We start from the raw sequence: 20,365 nt of genomic DNA on the forward strand, positions 1-20,365 counted from the left end.
ATCATTAACTACTATCCTTTACCATTATATGACGAATAGATTTCACAATTTTAGACTTGTTTAAATGAAATTGGTATTGAATATGCATAGGTATTCAATTTTAACACTAGGCAGGAATGATTCATTTTACAGTAACATCACACTGAATGTACACTTTCAGAGTGATACAGTGGGATGGGTTAAGATATACAAGAGACCTGGATTTCAGCCTGGCTTGGTGACCTTGGGCAGTTCCTCTTCTCTGTTTTCTCAGTAGATTGAAAGGTTGACCTGGCCCATCCAATCATTTAGTTCTCTACATGTTTTAAATAACTAAAGCTTTTTTACCCGTTTAGTATAACTCTCTTTGCAATGATAAAAGGCTACGCTGCTTTCTTGAATAGCATATTAAATGTATTTATCTGTCATTTTAAACACCAGTATTGGGCTTTAGCATCCTGTTACCCAAAGAGCATCATTGAGTGCATTGAGGACTTTTTCCTTATTTTCTCTTATGGTTCTAGATTGTTGTATTCTTGCAAGCTTTTGCCTTTTTTTTTTTCTTTTTTTCTTTTCTTAGAAGCTTTTAAGGTTTTCTACCGTCAGGTGTGGACTGCTGTAGTAAAGTACCACAAACTGTGTGATGTAAAAATGAGGAAAATGTATTCTCTCTCTGTTCTGAAAGCTAGAAGTCTGAAATAAGGTGTTGGCAGGGGCATGCTCCTCTAAAGTTTCCACGGAAGAATCGTTCTTTGCCTCAGCTTCTGATAGTTACCAGCGATCCTTCACATTACTTGACTTGTTGCTGCATCACTCCAGTTTCTGCCTTCGTCTTCGCATGGCCCTGTTTTCCCTGTCTGTATGTCTCCAAATCTTTCTCCTTGTAATGACACCAGCCATTGGATTAGGACCCCATCTTAACTTGATTACACCTATTTCCAAATAAGGTCACATTCACAGATACAGGGGGTTATTATGACTTGAACATATATTTTGGGGGGACATAGTTCAGCCCACAAGAAGTGTCATGGTCTCTAGCTGAGCCCTCCCTTTCTCAATTTGTTTCTCTTTAGTTCCTATGGTTTAGGAACCAAATATCCAATCATATTAGAATTGCATATAGGCTGGATATTTAGAAACAGTGAGGATCTATTCTATGAGCTTTAGTATATAATATTTTATATTAATGTTCAGAGGCTTTTTTTAAGGCCATTATTATTTTGGATTTCTAAGTGTATGCCCTGAATGTAAGTGGCATGTTACTATATATGGTAGTACATTATCATCATATTGCAAACACTTAATATGCACCTGCCATGCTAGTTTAATGTCTCTTTCATGTAGGAGACATGCTTCCAAATCGTTTTGACTGAAGAGGAGAAAACCACATATACGTAAATCATTTGAGGGTTTGGGGTTTTTTTGACCTTAGAATGCCCTTTATTTCTTTTGTAAAATTGATTCACAATGTTGTGTTTCTGCTGTACAGCAAAGTGAACCAGTTATACATATACATATATCCACTCTTTTTTAGATTCTTTTCCCATATAGGTCATTACAGAGTATTGAGTAGAGTTCCCTGTGCTATACAGTAGGTTCTTATTAGTTATCTATTTTATATATAGTAGTGTATATATGTCAGTCCCAAAATATGCGTTTTTGATGGATGGCTTAAAATCGCTGAACCTAATCACTCGTTTTGTTTGTCATTGTTTAGATAACCTTGGAGCTTTTGGATAATGTGACAGTTGGGATGCAGTATGTCGACTCTCTGTCCACCACCTTCTCCAGCTGTTGCCAAGACAGAGATTGCTTTAAGTGGTGAATCCCCTTTATTAGCAGCAACCTTTGCTTACTGGGACAATATTCTTGGCCCTAGAGTAAGGCACATTTGGGCTCCAAAGACAGAACAGTTACTTCTAAGCGATGGAGAAATAACTTTTCTTGCCAACCATACCCTCAATGGAGAAATCCTTCGAAATGCAGAGAGTGGGGCGATAGACGTAAAGTTTTTTGTCTTGTCTGAAAAAGGAGTAATTATTGTGTCATTAATCTTCGATGGAAACTGGAATGGGGATAGGAGCACCTATGGACTATCAATTATACTTCCCCAGACGGAGCTGAGTTTCTATCTCCCACTTCACAGAGTGTGTGTGGATAGATTAACACACATTATCCGGAAGGGAAGGATATGGATGCACAAGGTGAGTGGGTTTGGAAGCTTATTAAGCCTGCTAACCTAGCTACTGAAAGTTTACCTTCTGATACATTTTTATCTAATTTTTAGAAATTATATGCAATTAAGTTCAAACAGGAGCTGTTATTTGCTTCTACCCTATTAGGTACTGATAGATCTTAGGCTGATGTCTGTGGTCTTCTAACTCTGGAAAGTAGGAGATGATAGCTTCACATTGTAAATAGAAAGCCAAAGCTTAGAGAAATAAGGAAACATAAGTTTTAGAGTCTGGATTTGTCTTGGGAGCCTTTGACTCTAAAAGCTTTTTGTTTCTGCATTGCATGACCCTGTCTTTCACTTACCACTGTGTGGGCGTAAGCAGTTCAGAACAATAGTTTCGTAAGCCTTTGCCCAAATAACCTTTGGTCCCTTTAATTTCTTTGCCAAGTTCCCAAATTTGTAAAATGAAGAAGTTGGACCAAATGGTTTTCAGGAGATATTCCTTTTAATTTTGTAGATTGAGGTAGAGGAAATCATTGTTGTCCCCTAATCTTATAGTTTAATATATAGTGATAATTATATTTCCATATACTGTAATTTTGGCAGATGAGAAGAACAAATTTAATTCTCCTTTCTGCTTTGCGGTTTGATACTAACATGGAAGTCCACTAAAGCCTTACTGATTTTATAAGGCTTTTACCAAATAGTAAGGAAAAATAGTATCTTTTAAAAGAAGAGTTTTTCTACTGTGTTTGCAGGCTTGCCTCCTTTCTTCTCATGTGCTTATGAAAATCATTTAAAATCTGGAAGCTGTATAGTCACTAGATTCGTCTGGATCTTATGTAATTTGAAAAGTACAAATCATTAGTTTCCTTTGTGAAACTACACAGATGTTACATTGACTCTTTCTGTCACATTATCTGTTTTTAACTGCAGACAAAAAGGGTGTTTTTATTTTATTTCGTATTGTCTGTGAGAGCATGGATTTGTTGGGTTAATCCCCCCCTTTTTTTTTTGCCCTAAAGTGGAACGTGTTGTTCCCATGAACTAAATTACCCAAGAAGATGTCTGCCATTTAACTGTATTGTGAAAAATAAACAAGTATCAAAATGTTGTGGTTTTTTTTATTTTAATGAATTTTCTCTCGCTCAGGAAAGGCAAGAAAATGTCCAGAAGATCGTCTTGGAAGGCACAGAGCGAATGGAAGATCAGGTAAGGTGCAGATTGCATATTACAAGACACTGCCAAACCCACTACATATGTCTGTATAAAGCTAAGGGCTGCTTCTGTTAAGGCCTTGAAGGCATACTAGTTTGACAGAGTGAGCCTGAGCACGAACAGAATCTTTATGGAGATAAATGGAAAAAACTGGATGAAAATTTCCATATCTTAGACCTGAAGAGTTAAATAAGTAAAGGATAATAATAATTGCATCCACAAATTAATATTTTGCTTCTCTTTTTTCTGTTTGCATGGGATAAGTTTTGGATAACTTGTTCATAGTAAAAATTTTAAATTCTATAGGAGTTTTATTTTTTTTTTTAAGGTATTGCTTCTCAAACATTTCCACAGAAGTAGTTGTAACAGGAGAGTGAGTGCCCCTAAAGTATCTGGGGGTACAGACACAGCTCTAAGCATAATATTTCTTTGAAGTCTCGTGTTGTATCTTTAAAACTCATGAAATTTACATTTTATTCTGTGATATATCTTTTTGTTTTAATATTACAGTTTGCCGGTGATATTCCTCACCTTCTTACCGCTTGGGCTTCCAGTGGTATCAAGTCTCCAGGAAAACATGCTGTGTTTATCCCATGGTTTTGAACATCCTTAGGGAGCAGGCACCAGGGTTTGAGAAGCATGATTGCAAGGGTATAGCTTCCCTTATGGAAATTAATTGCAAAACATTTCAGCCTAGGGCAGAGGCATTTGGAAGGCGAATCCCCAAAGGAAAAAATGTTCTTTGCTTTTACTTTCATTGCTTTTGGCTACCCTCCTTGCTCCTCTGTTAAAACTCCAGTCTAAACAAGCCTTCTCCCTGGTTCTCTTTAGCCTGCCTGAGACAAATGATATTTTAAACAATAACTTTTTCTAAAAGTTTGTCAAAATACAGGAACATGAACAAGGGAAATACAAAACCCTATAAAATGATCTTCTTTACAAAATTGTTAAGTTTGTACTTTTGTAAATAACTTTTACATGTTGCATGTTGCAGCCAAAAAAAAAGAGAAAAAAAGAAAATTATTCCTGGAAGAATGAAAAGGAGTTTTAAACAGCATGTAAATCCTTTAGAAATAGAAATATTTTGGAGTAGTAGACTTGTTTGGGGCTGTTTGAACAAGTTATCAAGTATTTCTATCAAAGGGTCTATCAAATAACTTTTACAAAAGTCAGAAGGAGGTAATTACGGGGCAAGTTCTAAGACTTACAAGGAAATGTTTCCCTTTACTCAGAGAAGCCCAGCCTTTGCTTGCTGGTCAGTAAGCAGGGTGCCAAGGAATGGGATGAATTTCACCAACTTCTAGATGTACCCGCCAGTTTCAGAGTAACTAGTTGAGTTATCTCAAAATAACGAAATTTAAGACCCAGTAAAATTCTACTTTTTCTGGGATTTTTTTTCAAACCAGAAACCTGTATTTATAAAGTTGACCACTATTAACATTTAGGTTTATTTCTCATTTAAGGGCTTTTCTTGAAAATGTTATCCTATCCTTTCTATGTCAGGAGGGAAGTATACTTGGACAAACTGGGGGTTTTTAAAGGGGAAACGTTCACCTGCTGAAAAGTTCAAGTTAGAGAAGTCCAAGGAGGAAATAACTGGAAGCATTTTCTTTTAGAGCCTCTTCTGTGTTCAGCCGTCTAGGATTTGTCATTGTTGTTAAGCTTCAATGAGCATAGCCATTTGCTTATGATGGTAAATGTCTGAGATGCTATGTATAACATACTATATATGCCTGCACCTAAGGGAAGGTATTTTCCCATAACTCTCCTTTCTGAAATCCAGGAGGAGTCACCTGATAATCGAGTTCTTGCAAATCTCATATCATGTGCTTGCAGTGACTTTATTTTGAACAATAAATACTGTTTGAGGATGATAGTCTAAAACAACTTTAATCAGTGCTAGTTTTAGATGCTTATAGCTGTCATCTGATAAAATCATTTTACAAGGAAGCAAATTCAACGCAGCTTCAGTTGTTAATCTTCTTGAATTGCGTGTGTTGATTGTTGTAATTGTAAGCAGACATTAAAAAAATTACTTTGAAAAGCAAAAACAATGAGTGGTTTTATGTTTGTAAGTTACTACAAGATGGATTTTTTTTTTTTTAATAATAAAACCTGTGTGATGCAAGGGGGCCTATTAGGATAAAATTTCCAGAGGCAGCATCACATTTAAATTCTGAAGAAACTTATATGATAAGGGGCTCTGAAAACTAGGTTTGGTCACTCAAAAAGTGGACTGGCTGCAAGGATGACAGAGGTTCTAATTTGAATATGCATGTAAAGAGTTTGAATATAATCATTTCATAAAACGTGAATGAGGGGAAAAGTTTTATTGTTAGATCTTAAATAATAGGTGATTTTAAAACATGCGTAGCTAAAAATTGATAGACATGACAATTTCATCTGCCTCTAAAAGTTTACATATTCAGAATGGGCAAAACATTTTGGGGGAGTGGTGGTGGCAGTGAATAAATGAGGGAGCACCCGTATTTGAGACACTTTATGTGTGTGGTGTTCTGTACTGAATTTTCAATTTCATTCTAGAAACTGCAGATTTTAAAATTACATCTTTGAGATGTAATAACTAGTAGCATTACCTTGAAAGAACACTGAAGGAAATTTGTCTGCTTTATTGATTCTTAAAAATATATGTTATGACTTTGATTTGCATTTGGGTAGATTATACCTTATTATGAATGTAGAGATTGAGGGGTTTTTTTTAGATTTTTTTTTTTTTTGATGTGGACCAATTTTAAAGTCTTTATTGAATTTTTACAACACTGCTTCTGTTTTATGTTTTGGTTTTTTGGCCGCGAGACGTGTGGGATCCTAGCTCCATGACCAGGGATCGAACTTGCACCCCCTGCATTGGAAGGCGAAATCCCAACCACTGGACCACCAGGGAAGTCCTGAGATTGAGTATTGATTCACACTTTACTACTGAGTTATCTGCTGAGGATTTCAAAGCCTTTTTATGCTTGGCTTTCCTCATTTTTAATATAAAATGCATCAGTGACCTTTGATTAACAAAAGTTCTTATATCTCAAATAAAATTTCAAAGGAGAACCTTTCTAAATTTGGTGTGGTGATTTAATTATTTTGTGTAAATGATAAACCAATGATTCCATTCTGACTAAAGAAAATTATTCCTGGGATATCCCTGGCGATTCAGTGGTTAAGACTCCATGCTCCCACAACATTGCAAAACAACTGTAGCCCCAATAAAAAAAGAAAACAAAATTGTATACTTTTAATTAGTAACATATTCTAGGCATACTATGGGATATGGGAAACTTTCCCATAATAAAGATATTTAATTAACAACAACAAAAAAGTCTTCGTACTCCCAATACAGGAGGTACGGGTTCGATCCCTGGTTGGGGAACTAAGATCCCGCATGTCGCATGGTACAGCCAAAAAAAAAAGAGAAAAAAAGAAAATTATTCCTGGAAGAATGAAAAGGAGTTTTAAACAGCATGTAAATCCTTTAGAAATAGAAATATTTTGGAGTAGTAGACTTGTTTGGGGCTGTTTGAACAAGTTATCAAGTATTTCTATCAAAGGGTGTTATTCTTTGCTTTCAGTTTTTTACTTTTTATTGCCCACTTTATCCTATATTGTGTGATTTTTCTTCACCTCATTTTACTTTTTTATGCAGGGTCAGAGTATTATTCCAATGCTTACTGGAGAAGTAATTCCTGTAATGGAACTGCTTTCATCTATGAAATCCCACAGTGTCCCTGAAGAAATAGATGTAAGTTCTCACTTGTAATGTTAAATAGGATATTACTATGATGTATATTAGTAATATTCTAATTTTAGTAATATACTTTTTTTGTCACATATACTGTTCATATGAATTATTAGCCACTTTAACAAACACACTTAAAATCCTGAATTTTATGGCCAGAGGCTTTTTGGTCAGTAATGGTAATATGATAAAATTAAATTCATTAAGTTAATTTCTCCACTTTTGCATTTCCTAAGCGGGAGAATTTCAGACCTTAGAGAATCAGTCAGTATTTAATGCAGTACTTTTTGTAACAAAGCAGTGTACAAATCACTGGCAGTTAATGGAAGTTCACTTACCTTCACTAATCTGATTTCCTTAATCATTCAGTTGTTGAGGACATTAGGAATTACACACTATGCATGTATAGAGAAATCTTTAGGAAACTATTTTTGTTGCTCCCTGACTTGGTAATTAAGATGTGTCTCCTGATTGTGACAGCCCAGGAGAGGAAATTGTTCTTGTAAACATTGTTGCTTAAGCTGTCTGACCAGCTTTCACATCATTTGTTCTGCAAGTCTATAGTGATGCACACAGATTGTTTTATGGGGATTTGTGATGCTCAGAAATGAGGGCAGTGTGTTACATTGAGCCTAGACTTCAGAAAACTTGTGTGTTAAAAGTGTTATTTCAGCGTTTTGTTACAGCCAGAATAAATTTTTTTTTTTTGGTTCATTTTAGATAGCTGATACAGTTCTCAATGATGATGATATTGGTGACAGTTGTCATGAAGGCTTTCTTCTCAAGTAAGAATTTTGTTTCTTTTTGTAAAAACTGGGTGGAGCAGACGCAAATCTTACGCTCACCTGTGACAAGATTGGGAAGGAAGAAAATAACAGAATGCCTACCTCCATTATTCTAGGGTCAAAACTGCATCTTTGAACTATTGCTTAGTTTTGTGTTACTTCTTTACTTACCACATGCCTATGAGGTATTTGATGTTACTCTATTTAATATTTTAAAAAGATGAATTTCCGTAGTACTCAGGCAAGAATTCTTGGACCCTTGTTTGGTTCCGGTTTCTTGTTTTTCTTCTCATTAAAGCTGAAACTAAGAATCCTTTCAAATTAAGTTGCATTGTGGATAGACTTATTTCGGCCTAGAAAAGAAAATTATTCATATTTGTACTGATCCTTTCCATTTTACAACAGATTTCAGTGCTTAAAAGTGTGAGCTCTACAACCAGACTTCCTGGCTTACTGCTGTGTAACCCTGGGCAAGCCACCTGAGCTCTCTGTTCCTCCATTACCTCATTTATAAAATGGGAATATTAGTAGTACCTACTTCATAGGATTGTTGTAAGCCTTGAGTGAGATAAATCATATTAAGCATTTAAAACAGTGCATGGCACATATAAGCGCATAATAATAGCTAATAGCTTACATTTCCTATTTATATTTCTTCTAAGAAAATGATAATAACAATAATAATAGCCAGTATTTATTGAGTGCCTATGTGCTAAGTCCCTTAACTGAGTACTGCGTCTACATGTATAATCTCATCTCCTACTTGAGTGTTTCTTTACAATTACAGATTATCACAAAATTCTATTTTAAAAAATAAGGAGTGAAAGGATAAAGCATTTGCTTTTATGTCTACAGTCTTCTCCTTTAGGTTCATGATGGAGTCTTAGAGGCGTGAGTTTGTTTAATCTCCAGGCCTTACATGGCTTGAATCAGGAGCTCTTTAGTCCTGATTCTGATCAGTGTCAGCCATCCATGTTATTTTTAATCCCATTTGACTTTAAATTAACCACTTAACCTCTCTACACCTCAGTTTCTTCCACGATAAAATGGTAATATTTTACTAACTGCATTGCTTTAAGGTTCAAATACAATCTGTGAGAGGCATGTTGTGGAAAATAGGAGATGACATTATAATCAGAGTTTTGGTGTTCATCATGTAAGGCTATTCTGAGTTATTTGAAGCTCACTTTATTATTATTTTTTTTAGTTTGTGAAATTGTTTTACAGTCAGTGTTTTTAATCTTTTTTTTTTCCAATTTATAGTGCCATCAGCTCCCACTTGCAGACGTGTGGCTGTTCTGTTGTAGTAGGTAGCAGTGCGGAGAAAGTAAATAAGGTAATTTATTTTATAATCCAGCAAACGATCTGACTTTTTAAAACTGCTAACGTATTATGGATTGTAATTTAAAGGTTAGGTTGCCATCAAGATGATCTAATAGTATAAGTAGGCAATATAATCTGACCAAATTACTGTGACACCCTGTGGCAAAAATGAGTTTAAAGTAAACTGTTTGAATAGGAAGTCATTTATCAGTTTCATTGTGATAATTCATAAATACTTGTCTCAGTACTGTATAAGTGGTTTTGAGAATATTTTAAGGTCAGATGTTTTGAAAATATTTGTCTTCTATTTCCTAATGTTATCTTTAATAAATGTGAAGATAGCCATGTACTTTTGGTACTAATTACAGAGAAATGGTATCTGATCATTCATCTTGATTTCACTATCTTGCTTTTCCCCCTAAATTTATTCCTTTTAGGGACCTGTTGCTATGAAGTGATCGATGGAGGTTATATCTTATTCAGTAACATTTGTGACCATTTGTTTTAGTGCTATATGAGTTAATAAATAATTAATGAACAGTTACCTTTCCAAGCATTAGGTAATAAACTAAGGAATTTTGTACTTTTCTTCACTGATGATTAATTAGAGAAAAGTGCACATATCTATCAATTTAAGCAAACCTAATTTTTCTAAGTTTTACGCAGGAAATATATTAGGAATGATTATTTGCTTGACAAATATATTTATATTTTTTTCTATAATATAATAAGGTACCCTGTATAATTACTTGACCCTTGATTTACCAAAATTATATTTCTGGTACAACCATTTATGACAGGTTAGCTTACCTCTGTTATTATATTGCATCTAGTGACTTATTATTATTTCTGTTACCCAAGGAAGGTAGCTTTCAATTTGTGTCCTCCAAAGCCTTCAGGTTCCACAGGGCCTTCCCAGTTGCTTCTTGGAGGGAGAAAGCCTCTATGGTTGGGGCTCTGTTTTTCAAACATTTTTCTCATCCCACATCCTCTTCTAGCTTAATAACTTCTCTTTTATCTTTTCTCTTTTTAATTTAAGAAAAGGTTGCCATCACTAGTTTGAAAACCACTGCTCTAATATAAAAACTCTGAATATAGTCTGAATTCCAAGGTAGTTAGATGGCTTTTTATTTTTCCTAATAGAACTATGATCAAATCCTGTTAGAATGATAGGTTTCTAATCCCCAACCAATGGCTTGCTTATTTTAAATTAAATTTGAAAGAATTAATTCTCATTCTGTTGAAGGAGTTAGACACTTAGATATTCATTGTAATGGGATTTTACATATAGAACTATTAACAGAAGCCATAATTCTGCTTGATTTAACTGCATTTAGTTTTCTCGTCCAAACGGTTTACTTGTTTGGAATACACTTGTTGCTGGGTGGAGATACAATCAATAATTATATTAGGTCATTATTTCCTAATATAAGATTAGGAATAAGGGTTCCATGGTCAAGTAAGTTTGAGAAAGTCTGCATATTGTTTCAGTCACCTGGAGAGTCACAATATGTATTCAAATGTTAAAGGTTTTGAGATACCATACAATAAATTTACTAACATTTCCCAAACTTACTTGACCATAGAATACCTATTTTAAGTAACAAGTGTGATATCCCATAGACTATTCCAGGTGACTATGGAATACTTATTTCTCAGAATAGATTTTATTGACAATAACAATTGAAATTTCTATTCAGATCTCTTTCATAAGCAAACCAGTGACCTTTTTACTTCATATTTTAATGCTAAAATATTTTCACTTACAGATAGTAAGAACATTATGCCTTTTTCTGACTCCAGCAGAGAGAAAATGCTCCAGATTATGTGAAGCAGAATCATCATTTAAATACGAGTCAGGGCTCTTTGTACAAGGCCTACTAAAGGTATAGTTTCCATTTATCATGGGTGAACCCAATTTTTTGTTTTGTTTTGTTTTGTTTTTGCGGTATGCGGGCCTCTCACTGCTGTGGCCTCTCCTGTTGTGGAGCACAGGCTCAGCGGCCATGGCTCACGGGCCCAGCCGCTCCGCGGCATGTGGGATCTTCCCGCACCAGGGCACGAACCCGTGTCCCCTACATCAGCAGGCAGACTCTCAACCACTGCGCCACCAGGGAAGCCCGAACCCAATTTTTTAAAATCATTTTTGAGAATCTTTATACACATATTTTGAACATTAGCATTTAATGTGTCTCATGTTTATATGCCAAGGAGCTGACTTCTTTTACACAGGTCTGAACATGGAGTATATGTCATATGAGTTTATAGTTAGTATCTGTGAAACATCACAGAATAGCTTTCTTTGTGTTTCTCTCTGGTTTCCTGTAGCTACCTGTCTGGCCTCAGGATTTTTTTTTTTTAATATGTGCTTGAATCAGTTTCCATAACTAAATGGGAACTTTTCTTTTTTTACTGAATGGATTTGAATTTTTGTGTTACCATTTTATGTTTAAAGTACCGTATTCATTTATTGAAAAAAATGTTAAGCTGCTTCCTATCTTGAAACAGTGTATAGGACTCAAGCAATTCCTGGATGTATGTATGTGTGTGTGTGTATACACACACATATATACAAAAGAAAAAATTATTTTATATTTTTCCTTTATTTACTTGACTCTGCTCTTCAAGGAGCAAAACAGATAAATATAAATTAGCAATTATTTTCAATAATTATGGGGAATTGTTCTTCACTTTATTGAATCTGTTATTGATGTTTCAATTATAGTCAAAGGTGTGAAGAAGTAGATTTCCTAATGGCTATGTGAGTCTCTCAGAGTGAATGCTTTCTTGAGGATATAGGCATAGTAAAATGAAAGAAAAAAATAATAAAAATTGTTGCAAATAAAAATTATTTTCAGCTTTTACATTTTCAATAATGTGCGTGCTCTGAACTAAGAATAATAGTGTTGTTTAAATACAGAAACTACTTAAAGGGAACTCATTTTTGATTTGAATTGTACAAATCTGAAAATTAGAACTTCTCCTATCAAAGGCATAATAAGGTACTTAGTACTTTTATTTCCTCAGCATCATCTCATTTATTGTATAATTTTATCCCTAAAAGGGACCTATACCAAATGCATAGTGGAAAACTTGAAACTATAATTTAATGAAAAAATATTTGTTAAGAGTTTTCCACACAAGTTTAAATTGTATAGCTTCCCAGAGAATACTTTGACATTATAACAATAGGTACTTGTTATATGGCAGCTGGCTACCCAAGTGACTATACCTGGAAAGAAGTACATTTTTTACTTACTGTAAAAATACGTATTCATTGAGACTTAACAGAATATATGAATAATCAAGAAGAATGTAAAAAGTCACTTGTAATCTCATAATCCAATGAATAACCCCTGTTAATATTTGGCATATATCTTTCTGGTCTTTTTTCTTCTGTTAGTGTTTTTTTCATATCTTCCCCTCCCCCCCCAAAAATTAGATTATACTCTGCATGTTTTAACTTCCTTTTTCACACTGTATTGTGAACATCTTTCAATATGAACACATAAACATTGGCAACTTAATTTTTAGCAGCTAAACAATAAAACATTTTTATTTATTTAATCCCTTCTCTTTTTGGATACTTAGGTTGTTTCTGGCGTTTTACTGCCTAACCCAGTGCTGTAACACACACATCACTGGAGTTTGGCACACAATCATGATTCATTGTCCAGGATAAATTTCTAGAGCTGTATTTGCTAAGTTAAAGCCAGTTTTTTTTTTTTAATTAAAAGATAGCTCTTCATACCTTTTGGCGTAAAAGACAGTAAATTTTCTTTTTCTGGGGTTTTATCTTGTTCCTTCATCTGGTACATAGCCCTCTGCCTTTTCATCTTGTCTGTCTTTCTGTGAATGTGGTTTTTGTTCCACAGGCTGCAGGATTGTAGTTCTCCTTGCTTCTGCTGTGTGCCCTCTGGTGGATGAGGCTATCTAAGAGGCTTGATGGGAAGGACTGGTGGTGGGTAGAGCTGACTGTTGCTCTGGTGGGCAGAACTCAGTAAAACTTTAATCCACCTGACTGCTGATGGGTGGGGCTGGGTTCCCTCCCTATTGGTTGTTTGGCCTGAGGCAGCCCAACACTGGAGACTACCTGGGCTCTTTGGTGGGGCTAATGGCAGACTCTGGGAGGGCTCACGCCACGGAGTACTTCCCAGAACTTCTGCTCCCAGTGTCCTTGTCCCCACGGTGAGCCACAGCCACCCCCCACCTCTGTAGGAGACCCTCCAACACTAACAGGTAGGTCCGGTTCAGTCTCCCCTGGGGTCACTGCTCCTTCCCCTGTGTCCCGATGTGCACACTACTTTGTGTGTGCCCTCCAAGAGTGGAGTCTCTGTTTCCCCCAGTCCTGTCGAAGTCCTGCAATCAAATCCCAGTAGCCTTCAAAGTCTGATTCTCTAGGAATTCCTCCTCCCGTTGCCGAACCCCCAGGTTGGGAAGCCTGACGTGGGGCTCAGAACCTTCAGTCCAGTGGGTGGACTTCTGTGGTCTAAGTGTTCTCCGGTCTGTGAGTCACCCACCCAGCAGTTACGGGATTTGATTTTACTGTGATTGCGTCCCTCCTACTGTCACATTGTGGCTTCTCCTTTGTCTTTGGATGTGGGTATCCTTTTTGATGAGTTCCAGTGTCTTCCTGTCGATGATTGTCCAGCAGTTAGTTGTGATTCCGGTGTTCTCGCAAGAGAGAGTGAGAGCACATCCTTCTATTCCGCCATCTTGGTTCCTCTCTCAGTAAATTTTCTTTTCGTTTATAACAGGATTCAACTGGAAGCTTTGTGCTTCCCTTCCGGCAAGTCATGTACGCGCCCTATCCCACCACACACATAGATGTGGACGTCAACACCGTCAAGCAGATGCCACCCTGTCACGAACATATTTATAATCAGCGTAGATACATGAGATCAGAGCTGGCAGCATTCTGGAGAGCCACTTCAGAAGAAGACATGGCTCAGGATACCATCATCTACACGGACGAAAGCTTCACTCCTGATTTGTATGTCGTGCCTTGCTTTTTGATATTGTCATTGAGCAATATTAGGAAACTGTATCTTTTATGAGTAGAAAGAAAACAAACAATTTGGTGTTTAAAAGGAAAGAAACATTACTAGGAGAATTATACTGGAAGAAGTATTTGGTTAATCAAGCGTTTTTTCTTAAATGTCAGCTTTTCTTAATATAAATGTGTTTCCCATAAGATAGGTTAGATTAGTCCTTAAAAATAAGTATTTAAGTATTTATTTAACAAACGTATATTGAGCCCCTAGGCGCAGTACTTGGTGCTAAGGTTCATAGTGGCCAACCAGACAGCCCCAGCTCCTTACATTGCTTATAGACTAGTGTGTAAGAGTCGTAAAAGGCTGATTAACTAAACCTTATTAACTAAAGAGGTAATTCTAAGTCTGTTTTTCCTTGATATATAAATATAAAATATGGCAAAACTGTCAAAATATATTAATAGAGCATTCTTTTACTTTGCATTTTATATTGTGTTATTCATTTCTTACCATAAAGTCTGATCAGTAAATTAACAAGAAAAAAAGTAATGATAATAACATGTTGAATGTGGACTCAACTAGAAAAAAAAAAGATGATAAATCTGAATTATAAAACACTTAAATGATGTTCTGAAATCAGGAAAAGAAATTGTAGTATACTATCATGGTTCTCTTTAATCAGTTTAAAATGCCTGGCACATAGAATGTGCTCAATAAATGTTAACTAGTATAATCCAGGTTTGAGTGTATAAGGCAGCAGTAAAATGGGAGCAAGCAACCCTGTCCTGTGTCTTGAAGAAAAATTTTGAGCTGAGGCAACAGACATGTGAAGCACTGATAGTCAGACAGAAGGTATTGCCCAAAAGCATAGTAAGGAAACACCATGTCCAAGGAATCCCCAGCCTCATGTGTCTCTAGGTGCAGAAAGATGGCTTCATTAGGACCCAGCTTTTCCCAGCTCTCTGGTGTTCTTGTTGAGTCCTTTGAAAGATTTAGGGGAATTGGTTTAGAAAACGAAACAATAAGAATTTCAGGTCCCGAAGTTTTCACATATAGGTAATTTTGGCACACGTGTCAAAATTCTCAAAATTAATCTGATCCTTCAAGCATTTTCTTCTTTCCTAAAGTGTTTGGGTTTTTTTTTTCTATTTTTTGGTGGGTTCCTGGAGAGCGCTTTTGGGGGAATTTTTTAACACTTTGCTTCACCTAATTCACATATGACCAATACAAGCAATTTATGAAACAGATATATTCAGAACACTAGACTTAAATAGCTGAATTCTCTCTCCAAAGCCAGAGAAAGGTTGTTGTCAGTGCCCACACTGGCCAGCAGTTGGACAGCCAGTAATTGTGAAATGCTGATTTTTCCCCCCTTCTGAGTTTCCTTCTTCTGTAGTAGGGAACACCCATCTGCTAAAACTAGGAAATTTTAGGTACTTTCCTATTACCTCTGTGCACGCACCTCCTTCCCTGCTACTCCTGTCAGTTATATGATGATCCCTGCTATTTTCAGTCTTTCTTTTCAGTTAAAAATTGCTTACCTTAGTAAATGTTATATTACCCTCTGACTTGAGTATAACCTAGCATCCCAGTAAATTCCTTAGGGAAGTAGAAGGCAAGGAAAGGGAAGGAAGAAGAGAAAAGATCAAAGGGGGTTGGGAAAGGGACAGTCTTATTTAAGAACCTACTATATCCTAGGTTGTGTGGTAGATAAACATTATCTCCAGTGTGAATTACAACTTAACTTCTTACTCTGCTCATTGCCAATGTAGCTAACATTTTCTTAGGTAGCTGATTCATGTTACTTGCCAGATGATGGGCTTGTGGATACAAACCCAGTGATCAAGACGTTGCAGATAACCATCTGTGTGTGTTCCTTAATCCTGCCTGAATGTTTCCCAGCATTCGTCCTCTTACCTTTTTTTCTCCTAAACTGCTTATTAGAAGTTATTAGTATGTGAAGTTAACCTTTTATTTTGTTTTAGTTTTTGGTGGTAGTGGTATGTGTTTATTTTTGTTGCTGTTCTATATTTTTGAGATGGCAGGAATTGGTAATTATATTTATTAATTGCCTAAGGCAATTGGTATTTTTTTATAATGTGTATGATAGATACATACATACCCTTCCTGGGACTGCTTATACTATTTAAGAGAAAATAATTACTTTGTGGCCTGACAAACTCCAGTAATAGACAAATGTATCCTTGAGTTAAAATGAGTATGTATTTTATATTTTCAAATATATATATCTAATTCTTATAAATATGTTTATAATCCCACTTCTAAGAATTTAATTTATTGACTGGTGTGAGAGGTTGTGGAAATCATTTCAACATTTGTCCTGTTTCTTTCATAGGAATATTTTTCAAGATGTCTTACACAGAGACACTCTAGTAAAAGCCTTCCTGGATCAGGTAAATGTTAAACCTGAGATTGTCAGAGTGAATGGTATGACGTTTTCTTTCTCAATATATCCCACACTGCCTATAATATAATTTAGAATTAAGTCCTTTTGTAGAGTCTCTGATCTTTCTAAAGTGTCAAAATTATTTTTCTTCTGAATTGTTAGAGGGGAGTAGCCTGTATATTAACAATTAAAGATGCAGCATCCCCCAGTTCAAATAATAAATGTTTTAATTCTAAGCACTAACTTATAACCTAAGGGTGTTTTCTTTTGGTAAGGGGGATATTGTACAAATGTTTATTTGCCTTAATTGAGCAAAAAACGTCTTTAAAACTTATTTACATGATAGCATCTTTATTGTCTCATTCCTTTGAAAAAAATCTAGATTTTGAAGAAAATTTTAGATTATATGGGTCTTATTTCTTAAGGTAACAGAGATTTGTCATAATTATCTTTCTGGGGATCAGGCCAAGAAATAGTGTCATAGATGTAGCTTTGAAATAACATAATCGTTACGTTGACTAGGAATTTTGGATCCAGGTCTGTGGTCTGTGACATATTGCAAAGTTCAAGGATAATTCCAAGTCATGTAATTCCATGCTTCCCAAGCAGAAATAAAATCCTTCTACCACTACACATGTAGCCCCACCCCCCCAGAACTGAAAAATATGAATATCTCAAAACCATAGTCTAGGACTTTCCTGGTGGCGCAGTGGTAAAAAATTCGCCTGCCAACACAGGGGACATGGGTTCGAGCCCTGGTCCGGGAAGATCTCACATGCCGTGGAGCAACTAAGCCCGTGCGCCACAACTACTGAGCCTGCGCTCTAGAGCCCGCGAGCCACAACTACTGAAGCCCGCGCGCCTAGAGCCCATGCTCCGCAACAAAGACAAGCCACCACGATGAGAAGCCCGAGCACCGCAACAAAGAGTAGCCCCCGCTCACCGCAACTAGAGAAAGCCCACGCACAGCAACGAAGACCCAACACAGCCGAAAATAATAAATAAAATTTAAAAACCCCATAGTCTAAGCATGGCTCACCTCTGGTAGCTCCAATTTTATTTGAAGATGTGGGCAGAGAAAACTTAAATAACACAGCTAGAAGTAACTTATATCATGATTTTTAATAATAAAATGAACACGGATATAGTCTAAGGCAGAAGGAAAAATTTGAGTCAATTCTTAAAGATAACAAAACTGTTAGATCACTCCTAGACCCATACCTCCACCTCCTCCTGTGTGTCAGGGCGCATCTGTGGAAGTGGTTAGCTGCTCTAATGTGAGTTATCTGCCAGGCACTGTCAGCGCTGAGACAGAAACATGCTGTGTATAAGTAGAACGGGGCAAATTATTTATAAAAACGCTTCATTATCCTGCAGGTCTTTCATTTGAAACCCGGTCTATCTCTCAGGAGTACTTTCCTTGCACAGTTTCTGCTCGTCCTTCACAGGAAAGCCTTGACACTAATAAAATATATAGAAGATGATACGTAAGTCAGACTCCTAAATGGAAGAAAAACCTTCATACGTTGCTTTTGTTTTGTTCCCTTTGGACATTTTCTGTATTATGATTTCTTTTTTATTATTATTTGTAGGCAGAAGGGGAAAAAGCCCTTTAAATCGCTTCGGAACCTGAAGATAGACCTTGATTTAACAGCAGAGGGCGATCTTAACATAATAATGGCTCTAGCTGAGAAAATTAAACCAGGCCTCCATTCCTTTATCTTTGGAAGACCTTTCTATACTAGTGTCCAAGAGCGAGATGTTCTAATGACTTTTTAAATGTGTAACTTGTTAATATTGCGTCCCGATCATAATTGCTGGTAAAGTAGCTCCGTGGTATTGGGAAACATGATTCCCTCGGGTTATGCCCTAGAGTCCTACTCAGCAATGGTAGTTAGTTACACTGCAGTTGTCACAGAAAGCCTGTAAGGGGATGTTAGGTGCAGTTGCAATAAATGCACCTTTTCCTAGATGTGCTCTCTTGGGAGACAGACGTATGTTTACAATTATAATAAATATTATTGCTATCTTTTAAAGATATAGGATATAGACTTGACCACAGCTACTGTTTTTTGAAACTTATGATTCATGGTTTACAAGTATCCAAGTGAAATGTGAGTTAGCTTTCACAGATATAATACTAGTTGACTTTCCATCTCTTGGTGTTCCTTGGTATGGGGGATTACTGTAATACTTCTACAATCAGCTAAAAATTAGAGCGTTCAAATCATTTCAGTTCCACAAAAGGAAGTTAGCTTGAACATAAGTTAAGTTTTAGAAAGAAAATATTGATCAAGCAGATGTTTTATTGAAATCAATTGTTCGATCCTACTTTGCAGACTTAGTCCTTCGGATTCAGTCTGTGTAGAAACGTCAGGCAGTATGTATAGTCCCGATTATGGTGAACCACAATCAGGGTGTTTTTCTGTTTGTTTGTTGAGCTCTGTCACAGAAAATGTAGAGAATTGGATTTTATGTTTCAGAAGTTATTGCCAAGTTTTTCAGTTAATTTTCATTATTTTTGAGCCAAATTGAAATGTATACCTCCTGTGCCTTTTGTTTTTCTTGGAAAATATAATCTCTTGGAAGAAGTTCATATTTCACTAGTCTCTCATTTTTATCTTGTTTTCCTCTTGTATAGTCCTCCTTTGATTTAGCAGTCATTATAACTCCGAGATTATTAAATGCAATAGAGAAATACTAACTAGTAAGATTTTTTTTCAGGAACAAGAATAGTATCTTCTTCCTTAAATTTCTGCCCATGTTTTTGAAGTTGTTGCCACGTCTCTTTGCCTGCATCGTAGGAGGACTAGCAGGAGAAAGGTTACTGACATGCTATTTTACTAGGTGCTACTTTGGCAGAACTAAGTGGTCAATTTCTTTTGTTTCCTTAATGTGCTTGGACCATTTTGCTAGCTATAAAATAACCAATTAACATAATTCTGTGCTAGAACAGTATTGACAAAATAGTATACACAAGCATAAAATATATTTTTATTTAAAACTGTGGAAGTAACATAAAAGGGAAAAAGTATTTATAAGAAAGGGATAAAAGTGATAGAGCCCCTCTGCCCTCGCCCACCAAATTTAACCAAAACCAACATAGGTCCTAATAGCCTTTCACATCACTAATAAAGGTGTAGACATCTCGATTTTTAGACACATACTCAACTAGATTGACAGATGCTCTGGCTCAGTCATGAAAAAATGTACAGATTCCACCTTGTTGAACCCTGTATTCAGTGCTATTTACATGATAGATTATTTAAGTGCTAATTATTTTCTTTTGCTGATTTATTGTACCATTGTATGGGATGCAAGTTGTACAGTGAAATAAGTTATTAAAGCATGTGTGCACATTGTTATATATCTTTTCTCCTAGATGGAGAATTTTGAATAAAATATCTTTGAAATTTTGTGTCTTTCAGTTATTTACTTGGAACAGCAGTGCTATGATATTGAAAGACTGATTGGCTTCCTGCTCTGCTGACAGTCATGTTGTATCTAAACAATTTTTTATTGATTTTCTCTTTTGAAAGAAAATATATTTAAAGGTTCTGTGTGATACTGGAATTATATGTGGTTTGATTGTTTTGTTTTTTATTTTTTTGTCTGCTTAACTCCCAGGACTGCATTTTGATTTTTTAATTTCTATATTAATATATCAAATATAAGATAATACTTGTGTAAATTCTTTTTTAAAATTATTGTTATAATAATATTAATACAACC

At 35.8% G+C, this 20,365-nt stretch overlaps 1 protein-coding gene across 1 annotated transcript; it reads left to right on the top strand.

The window, feature by feature from the left end:
* Positions 1–1,696: 1,696 nt before the first annotated feature.
* C9orf72 (C9orf72-SMCR8 complex subunit) lies at positions 1,697–20,049 on the top strand. The gene is made up of 10 exons (XM_065879341.1): positions 1,697–2,183; positions 3,308–3,367; positions 7,032–7,127; positions 7,845–7,909; positions 9,173–9,245; positions 11,002–11,118; positions 13,990–14,225; positions 16,583–16,640; positions 18,011–18,120; positions 18,226–20,049. Exons 1-10 carry the CDS (start codon positions 1,740–1,742, stop codon positions 18,410–18,412), a joined length of 1,446 nt encoding a protein of 481 aa, XP_065735413.1. The 5' UTR covers positions 1,697–1,739; the 3' UTR covers positions 18,413–20,049.
* The last annotated feature ends 316 nt before the right edge of the window (positions 20,050–20,365 follow it).

The sequence above is a fragment of the Phocoena phocoena genome, chromosome 6, assembly GCF_963924675.1.
Source record: "Phocoena phocoena chromosome 6, mPhoPho1.1, whole genome shotgun sequence".
Classification (NCBI taxonomy): domain Eukaryota; kingdom Metazoa; phylum Chordata; class Mammalia; order Artiodactyla; family Phocoenidae; genus Phocoena; species Phocoena phocoena.

Excerpts from the sequence above, each read along its gene's own strand:
- C9orf72 (XM_065879341.1), top strand. The coding sequence starts at position 1,740 with ATGTCGACTCTCTGTCCACCACCTTCTCCAGCTGTTGCCAAGACAGAG. Across the intron at positions 3,368-7,031 it reads CAGAGCGAATGGAAGATCAG|GGTCAGAGTATTATTCCAAT; the intron begins GTAAGGTGCAGA and ends TTTTTTATGCAG. Across the intron at positions 18,121-18,225 it reads AAATATATAGAAGATGATAC|GCAGAAGGGGAAAAAGCCCT; the intron begins GTAAGTCAGACT and ends TATTATTTGTAG.